This window comes from Leucoraja erinacea, chromosome 15 (genome assembly GCF_028641065.1).
Source record: "Leucoraja erinacea ecotype New England chromosome 15, Leri_hhj_1, whole genome shotgun sequence".
Lineage (NCBI taxonomy): Eukaryota > Metazoa > Chordata > Chondrichthyes > Rajiformes > Rajidae > Leucoraja > Leucoraja erinaceus.
The window spans coordinates 38,388,844-38,409,571 of NC_073391.1; the positions used below are offsets into that span (position 1 = coordinate 38,388,844).

General features: G+C 38.7%; 1 protein-coding gene across 2 annotated transcripts in view; it reads left to right on the forward strand.

Moving 5' to 3' along the window:
• Window positions 1-20,728, forward strand: part of rhobtb1 (Rho related BTB domain containing 1) — a 62,023-nt gene that overhangs the window by 39,113 nt on the left and 2,182 nt on the right. For both annotated transcript variants that reach the window (XM_055647204.1, XM_055647205.1), the window contains 5 exons: window positions 8,887-9,869; window positions 10,920-11,038; window positions 14,010-14,160; window positions 16,844-16,932; window positions 18,947-19,052. In XM_055647204.1, the coding sequence (XP_055503179.1) occupies window positions 8,887-9,869; window positions 10,920-11,038; window positions 14,010-14,160; window positions 16,844-16,932; window positions 18,947-19,052 (1,448 nt within the window). The remainder of the gene's footprint in view (window positions 1-8,886; window positions 9,870-10,919; window positions 11,039-14,009; window positions 14,161-16,843; window positions 16,933-18,946; window positions 19,053-20,728) is intronic.

Below are 20,728 nucleotides of genomic sequence, written 5' to 3' on the forward strand. Positions count from 1 at the left end.
TGCGTCAGTAGATAGGGTGTTTATGGGGTAAAAGGAGCAAATTAATAACATTAATATAATATCAAGGGGGGTAATTAGCGTGCGTGCGGGGGGGGGGGGGTTAGTTAGTGTGTGTGACGCTGCATGCCGCCTCCCCCCCCCCACAACCGCACGTTGGGGGAACAGACCCAACGGGTCTGCACTTGGTCTAGTATATTTTATAACTTCTCTTTTAATACTGCGTATCTGAACTTAAATTCTCCAAGTTGCCAATAGAAAGATTGTAGTTATATGTTTGAATGAATGAGAATTGTTTTTTGGGGACAGGGGATTTGGAATTTATCTATTACAAACACTTAGCAACGTTGTGCCATCTATTTGGTTCTGTGAAGTCTAAGAACTTGCACCAGCCTGAAAGCAAAAGTGGATTTAGTAAAGGATACTGAAAGAAAATCCAACTTTAACTTTTTTCAGAAGTCCTGAGATCAGAAATAAGGTTGTCCAACAATCATGTTTTTTCTCTGATTCTGGCAAGGTTATTTCATGTTAATACCACTGTATTAATCTTTTTCCTCATTACATATTGAATATGATGCATCTCATTATCTGATGCTGGGTAATGTCAGTTGTTTAGTTGAGGTAGTTCCTTTCATTTCTACACACTACAAAGAAAAATATGTTGATATTGTATTTCTCTCTTTGAATCATTTGTATCAAGGAAGTTTATACAGCTAATGGAGGGTTCGAAATAGAAGATGTGTAATAAAGCACTGTACCTCTTCTCAGTTACTACCTTTGCCATAAAACTTTCAAATAATGTTCACCTTTCAGTTTTTTGCACAAAGGTAACTAAAAGGTAATGAGACTCATGTATTTCACCACCTTAAGAAGTCTGCGCAGTTCTCAGTCAGAAGTATTTAACCATATCAATAATGATTCCATATTTTGTCACTGGGATGACCCATTGGATCTCTTGATTATACCTATATTGTGGTGCTAAATTTCCTCTGTTCTTAGCTTGCCGTTTGCCGTAGAACCATCCAGTGTGAAAATAGGCCATTCAGCCTCTGAATCCATGCAATCATCTATCACCAGTTTGTGTTCAAATCCCTTTTTGGTTTGACTGAAGTAGTTCGCTGGATTTACCTTGCCTATGCTACTTTTTGTATAACTCCATAATTTTTTGTAATGGCTCCTTTTGTTGCTGGAAAAGCTATAAACTTTCAGAGATTTTCATAACTGTCAACAAATATTAGATATCTCTCCAGTGGCAAGTTTCTGTGTTCCTCCAGGGTATAGATTTTTCCATTATGCCAAGGTCAGATCTCAGTGCATGCCTTCAAAGCAACGTGCATTTTCAGCAGTATGTCTTTTCTGTAATCCAGGCTTTTATTCCTGGTTTACAGCATCTAAATATGTGTGTGGTGTTAGTTCATATGCCTGAAATTAGGCTAGATAATGAGCACAATTTTCCAGTGTGTTCTGAAATTGATAATTCTGGCTTGTAGCACCTTTAAGAACCTCTTATAAAACCCAATGAAATTGTGAGAAATAGGAAGAATATTAGGATGACATCTAATAATAGCCTACGGGAAGCTTTTTATAAATAGCTAGAAACAAATAGAATAGCTACTGGATAACACAAAGTGTTGGAATAAAAAGGAATTGCAAAAAAAGTTTGAGTCAAATAGTGGAAAGATGATTTTTTTAAATTCTAAAATGGAGATAAGATGGAATAAATAAAATATTGAGAGCTGTGAAGGAAAAGAAAGAAGATGGTCTGTTCTTAAAGAATTTGTTATCCTTGTTATGGAAATAATATGTGAGGCCAATAATGGAAAGATCATTGGGGGAAATGGGTGTTTATCATCACCTTGTTATAAGGTGTGGGAAGCAGAAGCCTGGTGAATTTAAACAAATCTGGGAAGTTGAGCATTTTCTTCTAGGCAAGTAGGACGGTAAGTAAGCTTAGAATCGTATTGTTCTGTTAGATAAACTAATTGAATGGAGGCTCAGCAGGCTGCCTCAGATCTGTAGAATCCCCACCGTGGAGTTTGAGCAGCAACTGATATCACCAGGAACCACCTTGAGGTAAGTGTTTTCTGCGTCGCACATTTTAACAGTTAGTTATTGTTGAACTCGGGTGCAGGTGGAGAATGTGAAAGAAAGAACTGCAGATGCTGGCTTAAATCAAAAGTAGACAGAAAATGTTGGGTCACTCAGCAAATGGTTATGAGGAGGCTGGAGATTTAGGAGACTCCAGAGAGATTATTTAACTAGTATTCAGTTCTGAGTGCCGATTGGGTCGGGAAAGAAGTTTCCCTGAGACAATGCAACCAGAGCCAAGATCATAGCCTCACAGACGATTCAGCGCTACATGGAGAGAGGAGAAAGGACAAGAGAACATTAGCAACAGAGATTTTAAAGTTAAGAGAAGATGGCTGTTTCAGTGGTGGCAGGATAATTCCAGGGTGGAATGTTTGTCGCTGTTTGTTACTGAGCTGCTGCAAAGCATTTAGGAGTAAGAGAGAGATTGGGAAGAAGTTGTCCACCTTGGTGGAAAAGGGATGACACACTGCAGCTGTTTTAAGAAATTAAGAGAGTAAGAAACAAGACTTTGAAGATTGGAATCCCCAGGTTATTCCCAAACCATACGACAATATATACTAAAATAGGAGAACGGCGGAGATAAACACATGACTGCAGTGAAGGTGCAGAAGGGAGGAGTTTAGATCCTGGGACCAGTTTTGGGAAAGGTGAGACCTCTAAGGTTGCACAGATTTCATAGCTGCAGACAGGGATCAACATCACAGGAAGGTTTGTTAGTGTTGTACGGAGAAACTTCAGCTAATTTGATGGACGCAGAAAGGAAGAATTAAAAAATAAATAGGGTAAATGATTTACAGATAATAGACAATAGGTGCAGGAGTAGCCCATTCGGCCCTTCGAGCTAGCACTGCCATTCAATGTGATCATGGCTGATCAACCCCAATTAGTACCCCGTTCCTGCCTTCTCCCCTGACTCTGCTATCTTTAAGAGCCCTATCTAGCTCTCTCTTGGAAGTATCCAGAGAACCGGCCTCCACCGCCCTCTGAGGCAGAGAATTCCACAGACTCATAACTCTCTGTGAGAGAAAGTGTTTCCTCGCCTCCGTTCTAAATGGCTTACCCCTTATTCTTAAACTGTGGCCCCTGGTTCTGGACTCCCCCAACATCGGGAACACGTTTCCTGCCTCTAGCGTGTCCAAACCCTTAATAATCTTATATGTTTCAATAAGATAACCTCTCATCCTTCTAAACTCCAGAGTATACAAGCCCAGCCGCTGCATTCTCTCAGCATATGACAGTTTGAGTGCGGTGATGGTGCAGAGGGGAGGAGTTTAGGTCCTGGACCAGTTTTGGGAAAAGTGAGACCTTTGGGAGAGAGAAATAGCACCCTAAACAAGTGATGTAGGCATTTTAAATAGAACTAGACTATGAGAGAATATGAGGAAGTTCAAGGTTGGTTTATAATGCACATATGCCACATCAGCTTGAGATGAACCAAATGTAATTAGGATGTCATGGTGTCAAGACTCTGCTTGGAAAAAGTGCAGGAAAAGTTTCTAAATGATTCTAGATACAAAGTGTTTAGGGTAAGCCAAGAGGAATAATTACCATATTGATTAAGGAGAATATTGTAGCTAGAGGGAGAAATTATTGTATCAGTTGAGAACAAAATTTAGAAACAAGGAACTATAGATGCATAAAATGCTGGAGTAACTCAGCAAGTCAGGCAGCACCACTGGAGTGCATGGTTAGGTGACGTTTTAGGTCCGGAACCTTTTTCAGACTGCATAAAGGTCCCAACCCGAATTGTCACTTATCATGTACTCCAGAGATACTGCCTAACCCACTACACTTGGTATTTGGAGAACAATATTTATCTTGTTTAGAATTAAGAAACATTATTGCAATTCCACGTGTACAAAAACTGCAAAGTAGTGATAATGATCTATTGACTATCCAAATCTAGACTGGTAATGCAGCAACACAGGGACAAAGAGAGGGAGGCATTTCTCGTGCAGGACCTCCAAGGTTGCACAGATTGCATAGCAGTGGTGTGCAGGAAAACTTTCTCGACCACCATATTTCTAGTGCAATGAGGAAACTGACGTTGCTGGACTTGTAGAAAAAAAACAGGGCAAGTATCAGCAGGGATGCACATAGGAAATAGGTATTCTATCCAATAGTAGACACAAAATGCTGACCTAACAGCAGGACAGGCAGCTTCTCTAGAGAGAAAGAATACGTGATGTAATGAGAGACTTTAGGCGAATAGACTGCAGAAACTGTTTGTTCTCTGGGAGAAAAGAATGTGGGTATGACCAAAATCAACAAGGGTTTTGATAAAGTAGATATAGGAAAAGCAAAGATGGCAAAGGTCAAAACCTTGGTGGCATAGAATAAAGACACAAAAATACCTAAAAGTTATAAGAGCAGAAATGTTTGTATTTTGTGGTTATGGTCTGAAGCTTGCTGCCAGGAGATTTAATTGTACTGTTGAAAGAGGAACTGGATAAGTGAGAGAATAAGAGTTCACAGGGCAATGGGGGAGAAGAAGATTAATTGACATATTCTTGCATGGAGCCAGTACAGACTCAGTGAGCCAAATGGTCTTTGTTTACATGCTGTTATTATTCTGTAATTATTTATAGTTATTTATTACTGCAGCTTAATAGACTGGCTCTGGCTAATTGTTGGAGATCTGCAATACTTAAGTCATACACCTTTTAATCATTTTCTTTGAATTTGTACAAGGGTTTGTTTTTCGATTGAGTGTGTTGGAAGGGTAAAACAAACTTGTGAAAAAAATTTAGTGATATGCCTTGCATCTTCTGGAAAGTGTTGAACACATTGAGCATGTGTTCTAAAAGTACTTAGCCTGATTTGACCACCAGGACAAGAGACCATCCAAGACTACCAATCTGTCTTGGTAAATTACTGTCAATGCCACCTTTTTCAAATTATTGCCCATTGTTATGCAAGTTTTTGCACATCTTAGATGCATTGATTAACTTCACGCCTTTTTGTTGTGTCCACTTCCCCCCCCCCCCCCCCCCAAGTGCTGCAGATTTTTTGAGAAAGGTCTTGATTTCCAGCATTGTTGTTCGCAGCTGTAATACAGGATAGAGATCAGTTTGAGCATCTTGCAGTTCATTTATTTGAAAGAGGATATGAAGAGGAATAAGAGGAGAGGTATTAATTCCTGAGGTGGATATCCCATGCCCTTTACCCAACATCCCCTGTATACAATTGCATTTGCAGTTACCTTGACTTATTAGCTGCGTTTACCGTTCATAATGGCAGTCAATTAAACTATGCCATCTTTCTAGCTAACCAGCAAGCACTTTTCGTGTCAAAGGAAGTTTCTGCCAGATATAACTGATCTATAAAACTGTATTTCATGTAGCAACAAATATTTCAAATGGTAGTCTTTTGGCATGTCTGTGACATAGCTGATGTTATATAGTTCAGAGCTCTGCAATTAAGGGAAGATAAGCAATTCTGGGGAGTTCTCGATAGCCAGCAGGAGGCAGTAAATTTTATTTAGGTACAGGAGCATTTGTATTCTCTGTGTGTCACAGCAGCTGCTAAGCATTGTTAGTTCAACTGCACTTTCTGCTGATACTCTAGGCATGTATAAAATTCTTTAAAATATCTTAATAAATGAATAGGCTTCCAACAGGTTTAGAATCGGATGGCCAGTATACATTTTCAAAATTTACCTGATGTGTGATTTTTTTTTTGTTTGTTTGTTTCGGTGCATGGTGGATGAAGTCAGGACAAAATAAACTTTGTGTATTACTGGTACTGCAATATTGGTATCTGAATATATTTGAGAACAACTAAGCAGGAATAAGAAATGGTTCGAATTTTAGTGCCCGCGCCCCAGAATTTGGAAGACAATACTGTTGGGATGGACAATTATTTTTAATTTTATCTACCTTTCGATTGCTATTTCTTTGGAAAATACACAATGTGCATACCCCAGAATTTGAACGCAGAAATAATCACAACATTTGCCATGTGTAATAATTTGTAAAATTGGTAAGTAGTTTCTATATGCAGCACGTTTGACCCTTTTTTAGCTTGCAAGATTTATGTGTAAGATTGTCTTTTTGTCTGTGCCAGCAACAAAGTCTGTGCCTCAATAGGAACATGCATGTGCATGTGTCAGATAGATGAAAAGATGGCTTGACTGCTTTGCATGTTGTTTTAGTAAAATCTGGTTGTAAGTATACTCTTGAAATTTACTCATACTCAAATGAACAATCTATATTTACTTTCTACATGGAAATCTTTGATAGAACGAAACATAATTCTCATCTGCTCCCATGAGCTAAGAAATTATTCTCAGTCTCACATTGCGCAATAAAATTGTTAATCTGAGACTATTATAATTGTCACAGTAAACTGTATTTCGGTGGATAACTAACTTGGCATTTGTATTCCACTGGACTATACAGTGCCCTCCCTAATTTTTGGGACAAAGACCCATCATTTATTTATTTGCCTCTGTACTCCACAATTTTAGATTTGTAATAGAAAAAAAATCACATGTGGTTAAAGTGCACACTGTCCGATTTTAATAAAGGCGATTTTTTTAATACATTTTTGTTCCACCATGTAGAAATTACAGCTGTTTATATATAGTACCCCCATTTCAGGGCACCATAATGATTGAGACACAGCAATGTCATGTAAATGAAAGTAGTCATGTTTAGTATTTTGTTGCATAACCTTTGCATGCAATGACTGCTTGAAGTCTGTGATTCATGGTCATCGCCACCAGTTGCTGGGTGTCTTCTCAGGTGATGTTCTGCCAGGCCTGTATTGCAGCCATCTTTAGCTTAACAGTATGCTAAACAGTCCACTTTCATTTCTGTACGTGCGAAAGAGGCAGTTAATTGTACTTCGCCACACACCCCTCCTCAGCCCTGCAAATCCTTTCCCTTCAGATGTTTATCCAACAGTGTTTGAAACTACAATTGAATCTGCCTCAGCAGTACATTTCAGGCCCCAAACATTCACTGTGCCAAAAATCAATCTCCGTGTCACATTCGTTGTTTTTTCAATGAAAGTGGTTAAATTCTCTTGCCTAGGTTTATGTGAAAAAATATTACTCGCCACTTATAAGCCAAAGCCTGAACACTTGCTGCATAGAATGGTAGACTGCTTGAGTTGTGAATATATGGTGTGCAGTCATTAATAAATGTATCCACTTTTGATTTTATGATGGAATTGGTGCCACTGCCATGGACGGTTGGTCTTGAAACACAGCGGGAAGGCGTTATAATTTTGTTTAAATTTATGGTGCTACACAAGTTCTGTCCACTCTTTTGGGTTAAATGGTGCTATAGTCAGTGCACCTTGAAGGCTGCTCCATGAAGGTCAAAGAGGCAAGTTTGAGATGGATTTTATCAATACTCGGGAGAAACATCTATTTGCTCTCATTTAAGAGCTAGCAAGCACAAGTCTTAACTTTGATGAGGCATTGGAGTTGAAGCTTTTAGAATAATTGAGGGGAAAAATTGGCACATTTCTAATGGTATGAACCCTGAAGGATAAACATTTTACCAAAGTTTAAGTTTTTACATAATTGTTGTTAGCTGTTTCAAGACCAGGCAGACAATGTAATTGCACCTTTATTTGCTTTCTCTATGGAGGAATGGATTGAAAAGCTGAATATATTTATAGTAATGAGGTTTATAGTGGCGAGAATTCACTACTGGTTCTTATTAGTATACATTTTAGATTCCTAATGTGAACTGAAGCTCGCAAATAAAAATGTTGATGATAATGTACATGGTTTTGAACTAATAGTGTTCTTCAGGGCATCTTCATTGAAGAATCTTTTTAAAGGTTTGTGCAATATGCGTACATAATATGTTTATTTTTGACATTCTAATTTTCCTTGATGTTATTGTTTGCAACTCTGCTTTTAAGTAGTGCGCAAGGCACATTTTTCAATATTGATAGAATAACATGCAGAATCATAGATATAGAAGTGTTTTAAAGATTATTAAGTTATAGAGTTAGTACAAGTTATTTAACCTTCACACTTGTGCCTTGGTTAACCTTTCTTGAAATGTGTCATTGGTTTGCATCTCATTTGGATAGAGTACTGTTTTATTCCTACTTTTTGCAGATTGTTCATTAATTCCCAAATGTTGTCAGCATTCTGGAATTGTGCCTCTCAGCACTTGTTTAGTCTTGATAATTTTCTTTGACTCTAATATTAATGCAACAAGTAGTCTGGATTGCATTTTCACGACAATTGTACATGTCATAAACATTCTTTAGTTATATACTTTGTAAAATATACCCTTTCCATTGTGGTAATAGTGCCCACATTGTTTAACATATCTAACATCATGACAATGAGTCATTCATTTACTGGAGAACAGGCTTGCTGCAGGAGCATGTAAAAACATACCATTCATTGCATTACACATGTGGTATTCCAATCCATAAAACACAACGATTTTTTCATTTTGAGTATACATGACTGAATTTACTGACAGAAACTGAGGTAGTTTCAAGATTTGGATTGAGAGAAAGTGAACTAGGAATTGGAAGGGAGTGGACACATGATTAGAACTCTAACATCTACTGTGGGGAGCATGAACACCAACAGGGGCTGATTCGACCCTTAATTTCAACACAATTCATATTATTCTACATTGGTCAAAATTTCATGCAAATTGTTAACTCTTTGTAAGAACAATCAAATCCCCAATTGTAAGGAAAGAAAAGCTTGAAGTTTTAGACAGTTTCTTAACAGATTAGAAATGTTCAAAACATTTCATGCGTCATATTGATGAAATGTTGGCAAATCATTTATTTCATTGTATTTATTCCTAGGCCAATAAGACCCAATGACATCTTACCTCCTGAGAAGGGCCGAGAGGTAGCCAAAGAACTTGGGATTCCATATTATGAAACCAGCGTGTTTGATCAGTTTGGCATCAAGGATGTATTTGATAATGCGGTCAGAGGAGCACTGATTTCCAGGCGACACCTTCAGTTCTGGAAATCTCATCTAAAGAAGGTGCAGAAGCCTTTGCTCCAGGCTCCATTCCTACCACCTAAACCACCACCTCCAGTCATGAAAATTCCAGATAATCCTGTGAGTGCTTTCAGACCTAGCCACCTGCTCAACAATCCACTATGTGCTGATGTTATGTTTGTACTTAAGAACCAAGTTAAAATCTATGCTCACAAGGTATACCTGGCTACCTCATCTTCAAAATTTTACGATCTGTTTTTGTTGGAACTAACTGTTGACGCGCAAACAACTGAGAAAAATGAGAAACCAGTGAAATCATGTCGAGACCATTTGATGAGAACTTTGAGTCTTGATACAGATGATGATGGCAGTGAAATCTGTGTTAGCTCAACACATTGCACTCTGAGAGCATCCAAGAGTGATGGCATTTTGAAAGTGAGCATGCATGACAACGAATCCTCGGCAGTGAATGAAATGCAAGCAGGAAAACCGCTATCTTCGTGGAGCAAGGCCTTTAATTATATTCACGAAGAAGTCCTGGAGAACCCTGTAACAAAGAGGACAGGTGTAATCACAGTGGTTACAATGGACCCATCAATCCAGCCAGGGCCCTTTGAAGCTGTACTACGATTTCTCTACATGGGAGAGCTGGATGAAAACGAGAAAGATCTGATGAGAATTGCACAAATAGCAGAAATTTTGGAAGTTTTTGATTTGCGTATGATGGTTGAAAATATTCAAAATAAAGAAGCCTTTATGAATCAGGAGATCACAAAAGCATTTCACGTCAGGAAAGCAAATCGAATAAAAGAATGCTTAGTAAAGGGAACATTTTCTGGTAATCTAATAATTTCTAATGTCATTACTTAGTGGTCTTTTTAATTTATACTGACTATTCCTGTTAATTCAAAAGCATTTTATCGGTCTGCCTTTTCATATTTTTGAATGCATCTATATTAACAGAAATCTCATGATCTCGGCCAACAGAAAACATATTCAATTAAGTTTCCAAATAAAACAAATGCCTGGGGAAATTCTGACCCTGTTTCAAATTTAAATAACACAATTTGCCTTTGGGTATTTGAGTTAAAAGTTTTTGTGCATTACGGTACGAAGTACTATGATTAACTTTGGAAACTTAAAAAAATTCACAATGTCAACTTCATGGTTTCTCTCTAACTGAGAAGCAATGTAGAATGATTTTATTTGGTATACATTGCCCAATGTTTTTTGTTTGTTATTCATTGGAATATTTTCACGTGATTTCCCTAAGAATTCTGATCACACTGCAAGCTTAACATTGCTGAATACCAGTTTAGAGTTGACTTCACAGTGAAATGGAGCAAGACTCCTTCTTCCCTTGTTCTGGAGTAAGATGAGTCGTGATTCCAATCTACATGCATTCAACTAATATATAATTGGCCCCAGGGATTTATGGAAATTTTGTTTGACATATTTGTTTTCTGTGCACAGCTTCAATTTAGAAAAGAGAACATTAGCATTGTATGACTTTATTTGGGTGTAAGAGCATTGGTGAAACTGACCAAACTGCCAGCACAATTGCCACTTCTTAAAATAAATACTTGAGTTTTTAAAGAACACCTTTGTATGTTATATGTAAAATGTAACTCTAACTTATAGTATCAGATGGCAGTCATGATAATGAGTAGAATGTTGAGAGAGTGTATTGTTTAAACAAGATTATTCTTGGTGCCATGTTGTCTGAGGACTAACAATCTGAAATATTTATAGCATGCACTAAATACAAAACACAATTATCTCTTGACATTGTTACTGAGAAGAAAGCAATTAATGGCTGATTATTGTGCTGTTTTACAATTCGATTTTTACAATTACAATGTTAACAATTTTTCCACTTTCAACGCAGATGTAATTCTTAAATTAGAAGATGGGAGTATTAATGGCCATAAGTCTCTGCTAATTTCTAGTTGTGAATGGATGGCAGCTATGTTTGGAGGATCTTTCCTGGAGAGTTCCATCAAAGAGGTTGGTTGATGTAATGCCCTCATGCTCTTTGAGAAAAGGTATCAACTAGATTGAATTTACAATTGTTTTGTGGGGGGGGGGGGGGGGGGAGCAGCGCTAAGCTGTGGCGAAGGTGTCTACAGTTGGCCTTTACGCCTCTGGTGGAGAGTAAAGGGTCTGTCCCACTAACGCGACTTTTCAGTGGCTGTCTTCGACCTTCAAGCACGGGGGCACTCGCCTGAAAAACCTCGAGCTGGATCGACCGTCAGCGATGAAACCGCGAGCTGGCTCAACCGTCTAAACAAACATACACACACACAGCCAGGGAAAGCGGGGGAGCGCTGTCTGAAATTCAGTGCCGCCATAAAAGACGGCTGGCACAGTGTACGGTAAGTCCTTTAGAGAGCACGGAGGGGGGGGGGGGGGGGGGGGGGGGGGGGAGAAGGAGTGAAGACACTTTTAAGAGGCCAGACAACTTTTAATAAAATTTAACGGGCATTTAACATTACCTTGGTTTTCCTTGGTTCTGAAAACTCCAATGAGCCAATTAAAATCCCCGGTCAGCAAAGGAGATTGCCTACGGTTACCTCGACTTCCTAGCGATCCCACTCCACTGCACTACGAGTTCAAAAGAATCATGCCGACCAATTTTTACTCGGGGGAAAAAAATTTCAGCATGCTGATAAATTTTCCTCGACCAAACTGAGGCCGCGAGTATGCGGGAACTTCCCTCGAGCATGAAGGAGTGTTCCAGTGACCTCCTAGGACCACGTGTCGACCATGCTGCGAGTTTGAGTCAAATGCAAACTCTTCTAAATTCACAAATTAGGTCACCGCCATGGGACAGGCCCTTAAGAATCCTGAACTGATTGTGGTGAATTCTTCTTTCTGAGTAAATAGGTAAATATGAAGTGTTGGCCTGCAATTATGAATCTTGTCTTGGCATGTTGAAATGCTAGAGTAATTGGAATAGGACAGCATAGTATTAATATCACAATCTTTCTATAAACAAATTGCATCAAAGTTCTCTTCATTAAAGTCTGATTGTAAAGCCCATGTGAATGTCAGGTCTCCACAGTTACTATCCCTACCATGACGTGAGAATAACAGCACTGCAGAGAGTGTTAACATAATGGGAGGTCTGGGCCATTGGGGTGGCGGTATGAAGAAATCCTGTCCTGCTCAGTGTGACGCCCATGACCAAATTACTGCCTGGAGCTTAGGATAAAAGGACATCGGCCTTGCAGATTGTGAAGGCAAGTGGCTAAAAATCTGTAATAGCAGAGGCTGAATGTTGATTGGGAAGAAAGGTGTTCGAGCACTATATCTGGTGGTCTTCATTGGGAGGAGGAGGGGGGGGGGGGGGGGGGGGGGAGGGCATTAAAGTTGTAGCAATTATGGGAATCAGTACCTTATGCCAGAGGATGATATTGGGGCTGAAAGAGTCATCAGAAGCGAGACCTCTGAGAGATAATTTAGAAATTGGGGTCTGGGATTAGATGCAACATCTTTTGAGTGAGCAGCAACAGACTCCCAGGACAAGATCGGTCCATTTCTGTCTGTCATTAGCTAAAGGGAGCATTGTACAAGGAATAGATTATCCCATACTCCTCCTGGGTGTGCATACCATCTCAGGACATAATGATTGACTAAGGTTTATTATTGTCATGTGTACTGAAGTACAGTAAAAAGCTTTGTTCTGCATGATGTCCAAAGAGAACAGATATACCACACAAATACAATCAAGTCAAACTAGAGTACAATAGGTAGCACAAGGTGCAGAGCATTGTTGCGCATCAATTCCACAGCGTCCAATGTCCACAATAGGGTGGAGGTGAATCGGATAATACCATAGCCTATGGAAGGACCATTCAGAAGCCTGATAAGAGGTGAAGAAGTTGTTCCTGAGTCTGGTGGTGCGTGTTTTCAAGGTTCTGTACCTTCTGCTGGACAGGAGCAGGGAGAAGAAGGACTGACCAGTGTGGGACAAGTCTTTGGTTATGTTGCTTGCTTTTCCGAAGTAGCATGAAGTGTAGATGGAGTCGTTGGGCGGAAGTTTGGACCATGTGATGTAATGGGCTATATCTATAACTCTGCATTTTCTTGCGGTATTGCGCATAGCTGTTCCCAAACCAAGCTGTGATGCAACTCGACAGTCTGCTTTCTATGGTCCATCTGAAGTTTGTAAGAGTTATTGTTGCACTCAGAAATGCAGAGTAAAATTTCCAGTGACCTAAAACAGCCTCCTAATGCTTGTTATCATACTTCATTCTGATGGTCTTTTGGATGGGAAGAAAGGTGGTGAGAGAATGGATTTTCAATTCCATAATGCTGGTTTAAAAAATTAAATGTACATGAAACTGATACTTTCTAGAATAAAAATTCTGCAAAATGTTTCTAATATTTCCACTAATGCAATTGTTGTGGTACTAATGTAACCACAACAATTTGCAATGGTATGAGCATCTTTAAGTTTGTAAAAAGTGCTAAGACCAAACGTTTATTAGTGCTATACTCTAGCTTCATTATAGACTGAATGCATTCAATGAAGTTTTGGAAGCTTAGCAAAAGTATGTTTTGCAAACCCTCAGAACAACTTGATAGATGCCACTCATGGAGCCATTGTGTGCCTGTAGTTGGTTGTTGAGCTTTCTGTAGAAGTCTCCTGACATTCTGGAGCTTTCAGCAAGTATGAGATAGTTAATGCAAGTGATACATGCACACTCCATGAATACAAAATCTATTACATATGAATGAAGAATATTAGTTCACTTTTTCTTGTGATTATTGCATCAAATTAGATGAAGTTGGCGAAATTAATGGTACTAAATGTTCTTAAAGCAGTATAGATTTATAAACAGTATTCTGTCACAACAATCCAGATTTGGATGCAAATATATATCAATTCTTAATGATAAATATTAATCATAAATAGATTACACAGCATTTGAAGACAAGTTCTTGTCAGATAATACGTTGCCTTCACTTACAGGTCTACTTCCCCACTACAAGCAAGGCTTGTATGCAAGCAATTCTGGAGTACCTGTACACCAGCCAATTCTCATTCAATTCACAGCTTGATCCAATTGAGTTAATTGCCCTGGCAAACAGGCTGTGCCTTCCACGTTTTGTGGCTCTGACAGGTCAGTATTAAAGAAGGGATACCAAGCCAGAAAAACAAATATTTTATCATTATTTTTCCGAAAGGAAAGTAAGTAGCAATTTATTTTGTTTAGTAAAGTGCTGTAATTTTTATTTTAAATTAGTGTTTAGGCTGTGAGTATTAATACATAAAATAAGATCCAATTTCAGCTTATTCCATCTGAACATGGGTTCACTGATGAATAGGACATTATTGTTCCTTTTCAGGTGCGTTTAGTTGTATGGTATGGAATATTGTGATACTGCTAGTGCCACTTCTTCCAAACGCCATCCCTACTTTATGCAGCTAAGCAGCTAATGTGCCAAATTTTCTTTTGCGTATTGGCCAGTAAAATACATTGACGTACTTCTAAATTACACAGTTTGTGTTTGTTAATTGTGCTCTATATCCATTACCCCAATGCCATTTAATTTAATATGTCATGAAGTAAAGTTATACATCAGACCACAAGAAAAATCTTGACATGACCACACAGGTAGCAGCACCATGTCTACCCACAATAAATTTTGGCAAAGAGAGGTTGCAGATTGATCTGTTCAGTGCAGTCAAGATGGACATTAGAGTGATGAGCAAATTCCTCCAAAGGCAGAGAAGAAATGGACCTGGAAGGTGTTACACCTTCATCTTGCTCGTTAAGTAATGAAAAGCCAATTTGGTTGAAATGATGCAATGCTACAATACCTGACGAGATTGAACCGAGACAAGCAACACGTTTTAGTCTGCTCATTGCTCAAGGGCAGCCCATGCATGATGCGGGAATCTTGTTACGTTCACTCACAAACATTGTACTGTATTCATGAATGGAAATATTAATGATTTTGGTGGGTGGTTGTTAGAACAATATTTCACTGCATTCTTTGTTTTCTTTTCTTTAAAGATTTTTAAATGTGTGAACAACTACCAGTAGAAATGTAACAAATTCAAAACACTTCTGCTAAAGATAATTCCTGCTAAGTCTTTTACTGGAATTACAGTAAACCCTCATTTTAATGGACCCCTTTAGAACTGACTTTGGTTATAGCGGACGGACCTGCTAATGCCTCCCCAGCCCCAGCTTCTGACGCCATCCCCGGCTTGCTAGGTGCACCGGCAACCCTTTCACCCAACGCACGGTCAAAATAACGCAGCTATTGTTGCGGCTTATGTTGTAGCCCCTGGGACAGCACTTTCCTCAAGCCGCTGCCACCAACAGGATGGGCTTGGTCACCATGGTGCTCTCTCCCCTCTCACCGCCTATTGTTTCTTTCTGTTGGCCGTCACTTTGATCAGCTTTACCTTAGAAGCAATGGATGAAAAATAAGGGAGCCCACTGCATGTCCTGTCGGTGGCAGCAGCCTGAAGAAAGCCCGTCCTGTCAGGGGCTGCGATGTAAGCTGCAACACCAATTGCTTCAACCAGTGAAGGAGGGCTCGCTCATGCAGACCAGCATTGGCGCCTAGATTTCAGGTGAAATGGCACAAAGTGCTGGAGTAAGTCAGCAAACTGAATCATTCTGAAGAAAGGTCCCGACATCACCTATCCATGTTCTCCAGAGATGCTGCTTGACCTGCTGAGTTACTCCAGCCCTTTGTGTCCTTTTGTGTATTAACCATCATCTGCAATTCTTTGTTTCAACTACATACAATGATAATAACTTACTCGGTGTAGGAAAAAATTGGCAATGACTGACACCGTACCACCACCTCCATGGTCTGATGTAACACAGGTTTACTGTATATTTAACTATCAAATATTTATGGCTCTTATTTTGTTAAACAGTCCATGTAGAAATATATTCTAACCTGTCGAACCTCATTGCTTCAAAGTATTCTATCAATTCACCGGTCTTTTTCAGATAAAAAATACTCGGCTTCTTCATCCTTTCCTGATATCATGCAGTCATATCTTAGTTGTGCTTTTTTTCAGTGCCTGATCATTTATAGTAAAACCAGTACTTGCAATGTATAGTAGTGTGATATAGCCAAGATCCAAAATAAGTTAATTTTAATTTCTCTGCTATTTAATTCCGTTGCGTATATTTACTTGTATGAATCTGGTTTAATAATGTGCAGTTTTCATGTATTTAACACGTTAAAGTCAAATAAATAGAATTTCATGTATTGTGAACATGTCCTACAAGATCCGTCTATCCTGTTTACAACATTTTCCCAAGAGGCTTGTTCTCTCCAGATTTTGCAGTTGTTTACTTGTATGATTTGCAGGTTCTTATGGCACAGTTTTGCCTAATAATAAGTAGGGATAGATTTTGCCCCTAATGACTTTACATGAGTGTTCCCATCATTTTGAGTCATTAAGAAATTGTGATGCAATTGAGATGATTTTCACAATGAATTTTAAAAACAATGGAAATCTCTCACTGCATTTTCATCTGTCCGATTTAAGTGATGCTTTAATGGTACAAATAAGCTTCTACATAACTTAATTTCTCCACTGTTTGTCCTGAGAGCTTTTGAAACAAGATGATAAGGAAATGACTTTCTTAATATCTGCTTGATAGGAGCATTTCATATGTGCTTGATAGGAGCATTTAATATGTGCTTGATAGGAGCATTTCAGACTCTTGATGAAACTAAATCAGTGTTTGGCATTACACTGTAATCTTGTTATGAATAATTTTGTTTTCCATCCCTCTTACACAATTGTGTCACGTTCCTCCTTTACAGAACAATATGCTGTGCAGGACTTTCTAAAAGCAGCAAAGGAAGGTGTTAATATTGATGGAGAAGTGTTAACATACCTGGAACTTGCCCAGGTAGGTCATTTTCATACTAATATACATTAAAAAGCTTTATGCTGACAGCTATCATAAAATGTGTCATGAATGGGATTTGTTAATCTCTATGAAACCATTTATATTAGTTGTCAAACAATAGTCTTCAGATGTATTCATATATGCATAAAAATTCCTATGTATCGGTAAATAAAAATATAATGTGAAATTGAGAGAGCAGTGCTGTATTAAAGGAATAAAATATCCTATTGAGTCCCCTCTGGTTCAAAGATTCATTGTACTATTTGGAAGTACTGTGGGCAATTAGTCAATATTTATTCATCAACCAACTTCAGAGGGTGGTGGAGGCGGGTTCTCTGGATGCTTTCAAGAGAGAGCTAGATAGGGCTCTTAAAAATAGTGGAATCGGGGGATATGGGGAGAAGGCAGGAATGGGGTACTGCTTGGGGATGATCAGCCATGATCACATTGAACGGCGGTGCTGGCTCGAAGGGCCGAATGGCCTACCTGTGCACCTATTGTCTATAACCTCATGAACGTTGATTGTCTGGTGATGAAGCATAACGTTAGCTGCTATGTTAGAACTCTGACAGACCTTTAAAAGTATTTCAGTCTTTGATGTTAAAAGCACTATATAAATGCAGGACATTTTCTTGTATTACATGTTAATTTGGTGACATCTGCCTTGGAAATCCTTCTGAAGTTATACAGTCTCATGTTAAGGAAAGCCTGCAGAATACTAGAGCAGTGTGTTGCATCTGCTACATCATAATGATACATATGCTTCACATTTCTTGGATCGACTTTAGAAAAATCTTTTGTGTCACAGAATGTATGTCTGGGGAGGGAAAAGGTTCTGAATCTTTACCGTAGCTTTATCTTTACCATTCCTCCAGTTCCTTAATTCTAGTGTTAGTGAAAGAGTGAGATCTGGCATGAATCAACAGCAATCCTATCAGTTCCTCCAATTCTCCATCCATTTGCTGGTATAATTCAGGTATACTTGCTGTGCATGAGGAAAGAGCACGACTTTTAGGATTGAGAATTTGCAATGGTGCTAGGAGGAAATTATGCCTTGTACTGCTTCAAGTGATGTTTCAAATTACAAAGATTATAGATCAGTACCGCACAGAAACAGACTATTTTGCCCACAAGGTCCACATTGAACATGATGCCAAGTTAAACTAATCTCCAGGAGCAATGAGGTTGTCATAGTGGGTAACTCCAACCACCCCAACATTGACTGGGGAACTGCCGAGTGCAAAAGGCCCAGATTGATGCTGTACTATGGTCTTTCAAAGCAGTCAGCAAATAGAAGAGCGTGTGTAAAACATTACTACTACACCCATGTTTTTGTTCTGTTCCAGGGCCTAACTGTTGAAAGACATCATTCATGTTTTATCTGCAGCTGTTATGTTCTTTGGGAGTTAAATTGTTGCCTATACATGTCCTATTTTTCTGTTTCTCAGTACAAAAATATTTAGAAAATCAGTCCATGCTTTGTAGAAGCTATTGCTAACATTTTTTTTAATGCGTAGTTTTAAAAGGGCCAGTAGAAATGGTACATGGAGTTATATTAATACACATCATTTGTTATAAGCCTCACATTCTTAACACCATGATGTGGTCAGCTGAGTGGAATTAGAGTTTTCCCTAATTGCGCATCAGCCCAGTTATTGTAATTAATTAAAAAATAGACTCAGTCAGTGAAGTTGAATTAAATATTTAGGAAACTGCAATAAATATAAATCACAGTTAAAATATAAAGATTTATGATGGGCCATAAATAGTTATTATTTGCCTTTTAACAAAGCAGTGAAATTAGATGTGTTTATTGGTGCTATTCACTATACTAATTCCACATTTTCAGCAAAGCGGTAGTCATTTTACATGGGGAATTTGTGTATGTAACAATTACAGGCATTTCATGTTTCTATTTTTTAATAAACATAATGAAACACTATTATACAGGTATCCTATATATTTACATACATAGATCTTAAAAACTCATTTTCTCCACTCCCTATACTTGCAGTTTCATAATGCACATCAACTGGCAGCTTGGTGTTTGCATCACATCTGTACGAGTTACAACAGTGTTTGCTGCAAGTTCAGGAAAGAGATAAAAGCAATATCTCCTGGTAAGAAACTAAATATTTGCTCTGGTTTACTTGTATATCATATTACATTTCAGAGTCATGATAATGCAATTGATTAAATTTCCTTTCCCATATCTCTGAAGTGTGGCTTTGAATTCAACCCAGAATAATGGACTTTGGGGGTTTTTTTAATGGTCAAAACAGTCTTGCATGGAAATGGTTAGAAAATATTAGCCCATGAAATGGAAAAAACCTGAAGCGCAAGATTCTTACCATGGGAGCCAAGATCTTGACCAGTGTCTGCTTATTATTCAAGGACAATAATCTACATGTTGCAGCATATCTGTGATTGGGTCAGCACAATAGTCCAGAGTCAAGGGGAACTTTACTCTGCATCTTGCATGTGCCCAGAGATGCAATTAGTGCTGATTTGGAACACCCGAAATAGGATCAACATTCCATTCCCCGGTATCTTGATATGTATATGTGGGTATCAGAGCTTCCCGTTAGATAAACCTATCTAAACATTGTGATAGCCTACCATTACATGATCACGGTGCTATCACAGAACTACACAGTACTCCACAAGTACTCAATATCCTCGGCTCCCGAACTCTCTGACTGCTATCGCCATCAATCCTGTCTTCTGCACGATACCCAGCATCTTCCCTACAGTTTTTGGTCCCTTAATTATGTATACATGCCATGGTAATTGTTACCATGGAATTTTCACTTGCACTTCGTAGTACTCTATTTAAGAGCAATTCTGGCAGAGGATTAAAGCAGCAGTTAATCTGCTGCTCACGATCTCAGCCAAAGTGTGGTTTGCATAAATATAAGTTCAGCAAGTTTAAATTAGGACAATTTGCAATAATGCACATAATCACAAAGAGCAAATAGCTGACAAATGATCAGAATTCCTGCGCAAGGTCCATTGAACAGAGACTACCTTGATGTGGCATTTGTCTAAATGACCTTCGAACCTGGTGGTGCAAGAGCATGAGTGACTTTTACTGTTTACACTTTTTTCTGTTAAACAGTAAGATACTTCTGGAAAAGTTGGCAGCAGCTGTAGCTTGCTATACTGAGCTCATGTTTATTTGACTGAAAGTTTTAATTACATGGAAGTTGAAGGCTGAGGCACCTGGAAAGGATTATTTTGTGCATCTCTTACTGGTTACCCTGGAGATGGTCTCTCTTGTTGGTCCATGTGGGTTATATCAACAATCTAATGTACACTACAGTCTTGTCACATTGTTTAACAGGGTTTCATTGTTTTATGTAAACTTAACTGTAAAAGCTAACAACCTCCATCAGTGAACCAAATATAGACATTTAGACTGACAGCACTCACTTTAGCTTTCAGTAATTCAAGGATCTAAAATTATCAACATTTACATTATTTATAGTTGATTGGAGTTTGTTTTTCTCATCATAATTTGGGATGTTAGGACAGCACAGTGGTATAGCTGGTAGAACTGCTGCCACACAGTGACCTGGGTTTGATCCTGACTTTGGGTGCTGCCGGTGTGGAGTTTGCACGTTCTCCCTGTGACCACGTGGGTTTCGACTAGGTGCTGCAGTTTGCTCCCATATCCCAAAAAAGTGTTGGTTTATAGCTTAATTGCCCTTGATGTATTGAAAGTGGATGCGGGAGAACATAGAACTAGTGTGAATGGGTGACCAATGGTTGGCATGGGCTTGGTGGGCCAAAGGGA